This window comes from Numenius arquata, chromosome 4 (genome assembly GCF_964106895.1).
Source record: "Numenius arquata chromosome 4, bNumArq3.hap1.1, whole genome shotgun sequence".
Classification (NCBI taxonomy): Eukaryota; Metazoa; Chordata; class Aves; order Charadriiformes; family Scolopacidae; genus Numenius; species Numenius arquata.
This window is the reverse complement of record NC_133579.1, coordinates 5556844-5568935: the sequence shown is the minus strand read 5'-3', so window position 1 is coordinate 5568935 and position 12092 is coordinate 5556844. Positions and strand designations below refer to the sequence as shown.

Here is a 12092-nt window from a genome sequence, read left to right as displayed (position 1 = left end):
AGAATCACTTTACTGAGAGAGTGGTCAGGCACTGGAACAGCCTGCCCAGGGAGGTGGTGGAGTCACCATCCCTGGAGGTATTTAAGGAACATGCAGACATGGCACTTCAGGGCATGCTCTAGTGCCCGAGATTGTTGGTTTCTGTCTGTTTGTGGGTGGGTGTGGGGTGTGGTTGTGGGTGGGTGTTTGTTTTGGTTTGGTTTTGGTGTTCTAGGATTTCTTTTTTTTTTTTTTTTTTTTTTTTTTTTGTTGGTTGGACTTGATGATCTCAAAGGTCCCATCCAACCAAAAATATTCTGTGATTCTCTCTTAAAACAAAGGGTCAAATTTTCAAGGCTGAAATTTGAACTGCATTTGATTATTATTATTTTTTCACCAAGCAAAATCTTACTTCCTCTTTGGGAGCGTTCCCACAGGAGGAACCCAGAAACAACAACTGAGGAGGATGGCTGTGTGCTGCAACTAGTCTGCAACGCTAAGAAGAAGAGCCCATAAAAAGAGTTTGAAAAGAAGGACCTGCAGGATCCCAAAGGCTTGCTTGCTCTTGTACTTAAAGATGCAAATGGAGAAGATGCTGAAGCAGAGAAGAGGCAGAGGTACGACGGCAGGATTGACATGTTAGAGAAGCAAACGGCAGTTCCAGGAAGCTTGTGCAAAGCAGGGACCACCCAAGCAAATGCAGTATCTTGTTGGGGAGAAGAAGTTGCGTAGAGTTACACAGATCTGAGTGGAAATGGGAGACACAACTTCTTGGTTTCACTCTGAGAGGTAGCACATAAAAAACCTCAGAGGTCCCAAACAAGTCAAGGACTGCCTAGCAGGGAAAAGAAAGACTTGAGTTATTCTGAAGCACCGTGAATACTCTGAAATGGGCAACACAAATTTATCTACTAGTAATTGTGGGAAACTAAAGCCCACCAAGTTGGTGGAGACCCCCCACATTACTTTTTTCTGTCTACCACAGAAAAAAGTAATTCTTACATTTTACATCCCAGTTATGTTGGTCCAGGGTAGTACCTACTTGAGGGCAACCCAACAGAACCCACTTGAATACGTTGTTTAATTAAATTGTCGGGACACAGTTAAATAATTAAGATGCAAATTATTGCTTGTAATTCCATTTCCCGAACAACTAAATTATCCAACACAGAGAATTTTCTTTCGCAGTCCTTTCTCATGCTCAGTAGTGTTTCTGCCTATCAGTAGTTTTACTGAGGCCCTAATTACTCAGCATCATCGTACAGGAGTGGACTGCTAAAATACAAAGCAGTATTTTTTCCCTAGGGCAAGCAATACGTTGGAACAACAATGTGAATTCTCTTCACGCCCTGAAGAAGATGAAGAAGAAGAAGAAGAAGAAGAAGAAGATACCCAACAGCTTAAAACCCTTCACAGGGTAGAATCTGAATGTCCTAGTGATTAATACTTACACAGGACTTTGCAGTAGCAAGTGTCATTGAAGAATTCCTACTACAGCCACAACACAGCTGCAAGGTTACCTTTATTTTACCGAGATGCATTCGCATTGTGAATAATGAATAGCTGAAAGCAAAATGAAAGCAATTTTTACCTTCTTAAGATGAGGGGTGTGCGGGAGGATGCAGCTGAGTAGTTGAAAGTGCACAAGAGAAATAATGCAGTACTTCCTTCCTTTTGGAAAGGGAAAACTGGAAGCCATTTTAACGGGTGTTTTTTTGCCATTGTGAAGATGTCATAGCAAAGGAAAGCACCTTCCCTAAACTATCTTACTGTTGAATAGAACCTGGGAAAATCCACCATGGGCCAAAAGACAAAGGATTACTGCACAGTATAAAAATGTTTTGCCACAGTTGCTTTTTAAAACAATGCATGACATGCCTCGTTGTGGTGACACCATGGTACTGCACCCCGTCTTTTTGCCATTGGCTTAGACTTTATCCATTAAAAGAAAAAGCATCACAACTGAAAGCCCAGCCCAGGAAGCTCTTGCTGGTAGTGCTCACTGTTACTTTATTTTCCTTCCCCTCGGAAGTGCTGGACATTAGTAACCTCTGTTTTCAGTAGCAAGGACATGCTGCAGAGATGCAGATACTCAGAGCGAGGTGGGATATAACATGGTTGTCAAAATACCTGAACTCATCTCACTCAGAACTGAACCAGCAGTGGAGCGGAGGGGGGATGTTGAGTAGAAGCAGAAACTACATACACAGAGGTGTGATGACCACACGGAAACTTCAAATGGCAGGAACAGCATTTGGAGGATGAAAAAAAAAAAAAATCCTGAGGATAAAAGAGATTCTGCATTTGTACCAGCGCCTCTTGCTGTTGAAAGGCTGATGAATGAAGTACTGAGTGAAGAGGCTTGAAGAAGTGATCTCTCTGATGGAGAAAAAACAAATAGCGTTTCAGGCAGAAGCTCCTGACAGAGAAGAATGAGTTAGTTAAAGATAAGTAAGGCTGAGTGTTTCAAATATAGATGCTGCAGGATGAAACAGATGGATTTTTCCTCCAGATAATGGATATATATGGAGCACTCAAAGGAGTAAATTTTTTTCTGAGGTTAGGCAGCTAAAAGGACAGCTGGGGAGACTAGAGCCTGGCAAACAATAAAAATTAAGCTCCAATGATTGTATTGCATTTAGTGAAAGAGCTGCAGAACATTTGTGGAGAGATCTGTCACCAGGTGACGGGTCCTTCAAGGTGAAAAAAGGCCAGTCTTCATGGTGCCATCATCACTGGCAGCTGTGAAGGTGGCTGTAGGGGGCGGGGGCAAGATACAGCCCTTGGGAAGCTTCTGGCCTTCCGAAAACACGGGGGGACTAAAAATTGATGAATAGGAGGAAAACCCAGACAGGAAGATCTCATAGAGCAAGAAGATGCAATCATTTAAAGAGCAGCAAAAAATTTCAAGTCAAACCAACATCAGCTGAAGAGCTTTAGCTGAAGGGAACTGACTTTGGAAAAAAGGAACGTATCCAGCTAAAGAGCGAAAGGAAAAATCTACAGGTACAGTGTTTGCTTTGGCCTTGCATGCCTCTGATTCACTTTGGAGTATTTCAAATTATTTCAAAAGCTCTTCAGGTTTCTAAGAGCCAGCACTCAAAGCTAAGTCCTTTATGGTTGAAACCTTCTGCTTGGAGAACTAAAAAAAATGGAGCTGGAAAACCTGTAATGGGGGTGATCTAACTACATTGCCTCAAAGACAACTAAATACACGTGTAATGAGCATCCTTTCAATTAATATTAGCCTGAAATCCTGCACTGTGGGAATACGGCATTTCAGCTGTACCGGTTCAAAGGACTGAAGTCAGTTGACAAGCGATAGGTCAAGCGTATAATCTTTACCAAACATGACTGTGTTGCTTCACGTAACTGTCCTACACACCCCTAAGATCAGACTGTTTCTGAAGGGGCTGAAAAACTTGTATCTGAATTTCATAACCAGCCAGTTATTTTGAGGCTCTGGTAATTATGGATAAAGAAAGATACGGGAAAGAATTTTTCTGACTCCTAAAGGATGACCACTTTTGATGAAGCCCAGCAAGACCCAGAAATGATCCAGGTTGTGAAGCTGTTTTCCTGCAGCGTGGCCTTCAGCGCTTGGAATGACTGAGTGAGTGCTGCTCTGACTGTTGATGCAGCGCATTGCAGATGTTTTGTCCATCAGGCCTACGGAAGGAATTTTGCCGAATGAGTACAAGTGCTGCACTGCCTTTCAGCAGATCTTAAAAGTAGGAATACTTATAGCTTTATGGCCTTATGACCGCATGGCCTGCATGACGCAGAAGAAGAGCCAACCCTTGTTAACGCCGATGCTGCTTGGACCTGTGTCTGATGGCACTGGTGTCCTTATTCGGTTCCGTATGTGCCTATGTGCTGTGATTCCAGGTATCCCGTCTTTACAGTCAAGCACTTCATAAACATTCCTGAGGAAGAATCTCAGATCTTGAACTCTGCTAAATTCCTGGTAAAGACTGGTCTCTGGGGCCTGGTCCACAAGGCTAATGGCTGGCTAATTGGCAATAAGCATCCCATATGCATCCCACAAGGTGACTCATAAATCAGTCTCAAACTTAGAAAAGTGAGAGCAGGTGTTGCCATTTTGGATCTTGGATGGTCTGTGTGTCTCTCTCAGCTCATTATTATGGGGTGGAAAGACGGGATTCAGGCTTGGGTTTGGGAGCAATCAATACCAATGCCAGCATTAAAAAAAAAAATAAAATAAATAAAAATCTGCCCACAGCCTTTAACTTCTTTGCCTGAGGCTACCTGTCTGCTCCCTGGGTGCACAATGAAGCACAAACAGATCATCTTGAATAATTTGGGAACTCATATAATTGGGATCATAGAACACCCACATTTCAGAATTTGGACTTTCAGCCCCGTATCTCACAAATTAAAGTATGCAGAGCACACTGATATTCTTTTCAGATTTTGTGACTCTTCTGAGATGAGACAGCTATTATGGTCCTTCTTTAAGGGATGATACAGTGCTGCAGGATGAGCAGAGCTTCAGAGGTGCAGAGTTGGATTCCTCCACTATATAGCTCCTTTCCAGTGGGCCTGTGGATAGGGGTGAGGGACCATTCATGGGGAGTCTAGCAAGATCAATGCTGTTAGGTCCCTGAACCAAAGTTATCAAATCCAGAAAGCTCAGAAGTAGTTCTGATCATTTCTTCAGCAAAGACCTTAGATATGGGCTAGGTTCTGTCCCAGGAGAGACAGATGGTAGCACTGCTCATCCAGGAAAAAAAACCCCACAGCAGTCTCGCATAAAATAAAAGTGACTATGGGCAATGCGATGTAAACTGACCCAAATTCAAAGAGTAATATGATTATTTTGAGGAAAGTCCTCAAGATTTAAACATTTGAAAAATATAAGGCCCTAGGGAGTCTATGGAAGAGCATGCCACAGTTGATGTTTGAGATGCAGATATACTGAATCTGGCCAACATATGTCAGTTTTCCTTTTTTCCTAAAAAGGCCCACTTTTGAGGCTGGGAGAAGAAGGTGATGGTGGAGGTTATTGCATTTCCAAAGTGTGAGGCTATTTGCACCTTCATTTGAGGCCCCAATGAGGCTGCTCCCTTAGGGGGATGCACTTGATCTTAATAGATGTTGCCCTTGCAGGTGCCATTGGATTCTTAGAACATTTCGTCAAGAAGTACAATCAGTGCCTGCTTCTTGTAGGTTCTTAATTACATTTTGTGAGTTTTATGATCTTGAAATACAAATTCCTGCATCAGAAACAAAAAATAGTGCATCTTAAAGTCATATCTCTTCTGCGTTGTTTTCTGAAAGTGTTGTATGAATGACATTTCAAGGTTATACATCACTGACATGGACCGAATGGCAGCATTTATTAGAGGGAAGAAAGTCAAACCAGATGTAATGGGAATCCTCATCTGCTTCCACTAAAAATGAAACAGAATCTAGTTTTGATGTTAATTTGAATAGCAGCCTGTGAACCATATTTCAGATTTTTAAAACAATGGTAAGATCCTAAATTTGGGGTCTGGAAAATTTGATATCTGAATTCTGCTTCTCCTCTCACAATGGCACACCCAACAAAGAGGAGTTAAATGTTCTTATTTAACACATATACCTATATAATTGTACTTTTGCAAAAAGTCTTTAGGTTTTGCTTCTTTGCTTCTATGAGGGCTATTTAATTTTGGATACATACATGTTATAACTGATAAACACATTTTGTTTCTAAAGGCTACTGCTTTCTACAAAGTAATAACACATAAGAGAGTCCCTTTCTTTCCAGTTTGTAATGTTTACCAACACATTTTAATGTAAGATTAGATCCCGTGCAGTCTTTTTAAAAATCTAATCTAATGAATCTTTTTTCATAGAATCATGGAATGCTTTGGGTTGGAAGGGACCTTAAAGACCATCTGGTTCCAGCCCCCCTGCCCTGGGCAGGGACACCTCCCACCAGACCAGGTTGCTCAAAGCCCCATCCAGCCTGGCCTTGAACACCCCCAGGGATGAGGCATCTACAACTTTTCCCTAAATCTTTTGCTGCAGACACAAATTTGGGGTTACATTAGATTCATTTATCTTTGCAGGTTGCTTTCAAAGCAGTCCACACGCAATCAGTTCTGTTTCCTTTTACAGTTCCTCTTGCTTCCCTAATATATAATAATACCTAACTGGTATTATTCTGCTACAACACAGGCGCAGACACTTCTCCCTGGTTCACCAGCCGGTACCTACAGCTCTGGTCCTGTGTGCGGAGGGCGTCCCCTTTCTTGACTTGAAATTCAATGACCATGGGGTAGGGTTTGTCAGAGGTCACCAGTATGGCTAACCCTGGTAGACCATCTGATTATCTTTAGCTGAGAGACTACACAGGCATTCAGGGGCGCCTTCTACAGAACAAACAGTGATGTTATTATTAACACCAGACCTATGGAATACAGAGCCAAGGCTAGAGCTCATGCTGGAGTAGATTATAGTAAAAAAAATACACAGAAAAACAAACAAAAACACCAACCTCCCAAACCAAACAATGGTCTTCGCTCTCCTTTTGTTTGTTTCAAAATGTGAGTAGGCTGGGTTTGTACTTTCAACTATATTATCACGTAATGCAAAATTCTTTCCTGTGCCTTCTCTTTCTCTTTTTAATCTTTAACTTCTCCTTCTATACCTTTCTCCCCCTTTTCTCCAGTTCATCTGTTCTTTTTCTCTAACTATGGTCTTTACCCAGATACAGAACAAGCCTGTGTAGCAGGCAGCCTCTTGCCTTCCCGTGCTCCAGCCTCACATCCTCCCTTCCCACGTCTGACCTGCCTCAGTCCGCTTTGCAATTCTAGGTGGATGGGAGCTGGGTCCTGCTCAGCTGAACAACTCCAGATGCTTCGCAGAAAGAGGGGAGCTGCTGCCCATACCCTGGGCAAGCCACAGTCACAGCTAGCGGCTGTTGTATCAGGAACAGTGTGGTGAGTAGGACTAAGGAAATTATTGTCCCCCTGTACTGGCTACACTGGTGAGGCCCCACCTCGAGTGCTGTGTCCAGTTTTGGGCCCCTCATGACAAGAAGAACATTGAGGTGCTGGAGCAGGTCCAGAGAAGGGCAACGGAGCTGGTGAGGGGTCTGGAGAACAAGCCTTGTGAGGAGCGGCTGAGGGAGCTGGGGGTGTTCAGCCTGGAGAAAAGGAGGCTGAGGGGAGACCTTACCGCTCTCTACAACTCCCTGAAAGGAGGGTGTAGCCAGGGGGGGTCGGTCTCTTCTCCCAAGGAACAGGCGATGGCACAAGAGGAAAGGGCCTCAAGTTGCGCCAGGGGATGTTCAGATTGGATATTAGGAAAAATTTTTACATGGAAAGGGTTATTAAGCATTCGAACGGGCTGCCCAGGGAAGTGGTTGAGGCACCATCTCTGGAGGTATTTAAAAGACAGGCAGACATAGTGCTTAGAGACATGGTTTAGTGATAGTTTGTGTCAGTGTTGGGTTGACGGTTGGAGTCAATGATCTGAAAGGTTCCTTCCAACCCAGGAGATTCTATGATTCTATGATTGTTGGCACCTCCACCCTACAAGAAGTGGTGTCTCCCATTGCTTGGAGCACGTTCACTGGCACTCAGAAGCCGCTGCTTCCAGAGGTGCAAGTAAGAGACCGAGAGTTCCCAAGCTGAACGGGAATATCTGGTCAAGTTTGCAGCACCCAGTCTTAAGCCTGAATGTTAGTTAACGTTCATGCATAGAGGTTCTTTTCTAAGCTAAATCTCTTGAAAAGCCTAGTTGTACACAAGAGTTTGGGTAGTTCAATAAAAACAAGTGCCAGAGATCACAGGGTGCAGTGAGAGCTCGATAAAATATTCCAGGCCGCCTGCACAGCAAAGGGACGCACGTATGCTGTTGCTGCTAGAAAAGAACCTAACAAAACATAAATCCAACATTTCCTGTCGCTTGCCTTAAATCAATGGGCTTGTGGTGCTATTCCTTAGAGTCAACAAACACGCCAGGAAAAAAAATCTGTTTCCAAGCTGACTGCCCTTTCTCAGAACTGCTCGTAAGCACCAGGGAGGATGGAAATTGGGCTGCCGGGCTGCAGAGGTGCTTAAGGGAGGAGTCTGCCAGCAAAAGAGAATCGCAGAGGTTGAAGCATGGATAGACCTTCAGTTTTCCCAGAGATCTTACTAAAAAAAATGTATAATTCGTTTAACAAACAAGGCGATACCCTAAACCGAACAATCTAATTGCCTCATCTCTCCTCCCCTCCCAGCCATTTTTTATATAATGATGGAGGCTGTGAGCATAATGTATTCCTGTCCTGAGGCTTTTTGCTTTAATGCTGGGTTGAAATAGTGCTCTAAGGAAAGAAGAAAATACACGTCATTTGTGAACAAAAGCAAAAAACCACTAGAAAAAGGTGGTACATTCTTGTATTCTCAAGGAACTCTGCAGAAACTTTCTTTAATCTAGGAAAATGCTTTTAACACAGTTAGCAAAACGTTCTTACTAGCAAGCTACTCTCCGAGGATCTCAAATAACAACCAGAAGGTTTTTATGCACACATACACAGCCTATATTCTGTCATACCCTATATTCTGTCACATCCTATGTTATGTCACAAGCTCTACAGAGAAACCTCGCGATTTTTCTCTTCCTGCCACATTGTAGTGTTTTATGGGAAAACCTTGGTAAGGAATACATACTTGAGCAGTATGCTTTCCACCAGCACCTGTTTATCCCAAACATCTTCCTTCCTTACCACAGCCTGTTCTCCTGGGTAGGAAAGCTGCTTGGAAATAGCTGCAAGTTTGCTCACCTTTACACTAATGGAAGTGCTAAAAAGAAGACCCACCATCATTGCACACTGAACTTTGGAGACCATCTCCTGGGTCTGGTTTAGCCTATCCCTGCTGACAGGCTCACCCAAATTGTACCAACTTGAACATAAGAAGTTCCATCTAAACATGAGAAGGAACTTCTTTCCTGTGAGGGTGGCAGAGCCCTGGAAGAGGCTGCCCAGAGAGGTGGTGGAGTCTCCTTCTCTGGAGACATTCCAAACCCATCTGGACACGTTCCTGTGCAACCTGCTCTGGGTGACCCTGCTCTGGCAGGGGGTTGGACTAGATGATCTCCAGAGGTCCCTTCCAACCCCAGATCATTCTGTGATTCTGTAGCAGCTTCGTTATTTCTGTACTGTTTACTCTTACGTAGTGACTTATAAGGCCAGGATCTTTCTGCTGCATAGAGAGATCCCAGAAAAATCAAGAGGCAGATCCTTTAAATCAGAGGAGGTATTAATACACTGTAGAATTCCACAGTGATGGGGTAGGAGAGAAGTGAGAAAATTGTGTGTTTATAGGAAGAACCTTGCAAAGATTTCGCATCACTTATTTTGAGAAGAAAAGTGTATGCAAAGTACTCAAAGCACGTCTCTTGGTTTTTTTTTTTTTTGAAGCTGCTTTTGACTTCTGTAAACGGCATTGCAAAATAGACTCCACTCTGCAGCTAATATCCCTTCTTGAACAAAAATTTGTTGGTCAAGGGGAAATGTCAAAATCCTGCAAACATATCGTGCATCTGAGATGAATCTGAAATTAGAAGAGATTAAGTGCTGATATACAAAAAAATGATGCACTGGACAAGTGGAAAAAAAACCCTCCAATTGCTTTGATTTCAGTGATTTGAAAAATGGCAAATGGATGGATATGAAGGCTAGACCCTAGCTATCAAAGGTAGAGGGAGCATAAATCCAATAAAATAAGATCAAACACTGGGGAAACCACTTGATATTCAGAGAATATGAAATCCATAATTTTAGGTGAAATCTGCTTATTTTAGTTTTCTGTGCCTATGGAATTGCACAAAAGAGAAATGTCTTTCTTAATTTCAGTCCTTAAAGCCAAGATATTGCTGAACTGATCTGAAGCAGTACACACTGGCACTGATTTACCTGGACCTTTACCAGAATTACAATCTCCACATTTTCAGATCTTGGAATAAAATCCTACTTCATATCTCTGCCAATATGCGTCTGGCATATTTTTGTCCTGTGCCTAGCTGTGTCTGGCTGCCGCTATCAGCTTCGTTTATCAAGCACTTAAGTGTTCTGCAAATAATAAAAGAAAAAGGGCGGTATAATAGCTAGCTATTTTTCTTATTAATAATATGTTAGATTTGTTACAGCAAAAATGCAATGTTTGTTGAACTGAAGGAACTGCATGACTGGGAATCATTAAACACTTACTTCTTTCACGAACCACTGGCAAAAGGCAGGGCCAATCCACTCTCTTGCATGAATCCCACAGTCCATCCAGACGGCTTTCTTGTAGGGCCGTGATCTTTTACCTAACTTGAAGTGTGAATATTCATAGAAATATCAATAGGTCTCACGACAGTGCGACACAATAACGAGAAAATAATGCAACGTTAGAAACACTAAACGGTTTTGAGTTTTCTCGTAAAAAGGAACACAAATTTATTGTTTTCAAAGTTATGGCCAAGCTAATGATATGCAGGTATGTCAAGATAACAAAGCTGATCAATGGGAAAAAAAAAATTACAGGAAAAGTGAGATCTGTCAACTTCTCTTTTATGAAGAATGGTACCCTTAAATGTCACACGGAGCAGGGTGAGGAAAAACAATAGGACAAAACCCAAAACGACAGGAATAGCCTGATCTGATGCAAAATCAAATTTTCAGAAGTCAGCACCAGCAGATGAAAAGAAAGTACACTGAAAGGTAATTTTTTTTTTTTTTATCTTGTTGACACTGTCTAATTTGTGGTCCTAATAATGTGAGCTGAGAGCACACAGCCCTGAAATTTTGTGAGTAGCTAAAGAGGAAGCACATGTCGCGCATGCGGAGAAGCTGAGAAGGGCTCCAGAGTCCTCTGGGGTTTCTCTCCAGCAGAACTGCTTTCCAAGTTGTCTATAAACACAAAATTTTCCAGTTCCCTGAAATCCAAATCCAAATCCTGCTAATTGAACTTGTCCTGTTCTCCATGCATATCCAAACCAAGTAAATAGAATTTGGCTTTTAGTTTTCTGGCCTTTTTTTTAGATACTCAGACCTTAGCAACTTGTCCTTGGTACTTACTGTTAACCCATGTCTCCGCTGTACATGCTGTAATGTAAGTCACAAAGTGTCTGACCCCGATTCCAGACTGATTAAAGGCTATTTAATCTTTACCTTGAGTACAAACAGTGGTCTCCCTTCATAGGATTTTCCGACAGAAAACATGTGAACAAGATCTGAATGAGTTTCATTCAGATGATGCATCCAATCCTGGATCTGCAAATACAGAAATAAAATTGTTGCTTCAATCTTTGCATTTCATAGGAAGCAACTGTAACGCACTTATTAATCCCAGATCTCAGTCCTCTGTATATTTTTGGATTTTGCTGTAGTTTTCCATTTTGTCATATTTTTTGAGGTTTTTTGTTTGGTTGGTTTTGTTTTCACACTTGAACTATCATTGGGCTCTCATAGCTCTTATTTCAGAGGCTTCATTCACGTGGGATATTTTTCCCATTTTTTTTGTTGGATATTACTGGAATGCATTAGCCACTCACTGAAAATCTGGGGATGGGACCAATCTGCCATTCCCACTACATATTAATGGAGTGAAGGAGAAGGTCCCCGGCTGCCTGCCAGATCACTGAATGGTGAACAGATGGACCTGCAGGATCCAATGCCACCTGCAATATTTCTTTCACAGGCACCAGAACCTGTTGACGTGCAGCACCCTCCCCGCTCGGCCTTGGGACTTTGTTTTGGTGAAGACTGAAACTGGATATTTGAGCATACCGGAATCAACAGAAATTATAGAATCCTTTTGGATAATCGAGTTGGAAGGGACCTTTCAGATCATTGAGTCCAACCACCAACCTAACACTGACACAAAACATCACTAAACCATATCCTGGTGGAGTCCTGGTGGACGACAGGATGACCACGAGCCAGCAATGTGCCCTTGTGGCCAAGAAAGCCAGTGGTATCCTGGGGTGCATCAGGAAGAGTGTGACCAGCAGGTCGAGGGAGGTCATCCTCCCCCTCTGTTCTGCCCTGGTGAGGACCCATCTGGAGTCCTGTGTCCAGTTCTGGGCTCCGCAGTTCAAGAGGGACAGGGAACTGCTGGAGAGGGTAC

At 42.7% G+C, this 12092-nt stretch overlaps 1 protein-coding gene across 1 annotated transcript in view; it reads right to left on the bottom strand.

Annotated features, from left to right (window-relative positions):
- CPA6 (carboxypeptidase A6) overlaps positions 1 to 12092 on the bottom strand; it is an 85533-nt gene that overhangs the window by 20623 nt on the left and 52818 nt on the right. Inside the window, exons 5-6 of the mRNA XM_074146782.1 lie at positions 11135 to 11236; positions 10190 to 10294 (exon numbers count right to left, since the gene is read on the bottom strand). Of these exons, the coding sequence (XP_074002883.1) occupies positions 10190 to 10294; positions 11135 to 11236 (207 nt within the window). The remainder of the gene's footprint in view (positions 1 to 10189; positions 10295 to 11134; positions 11237 to 12092) is intronic.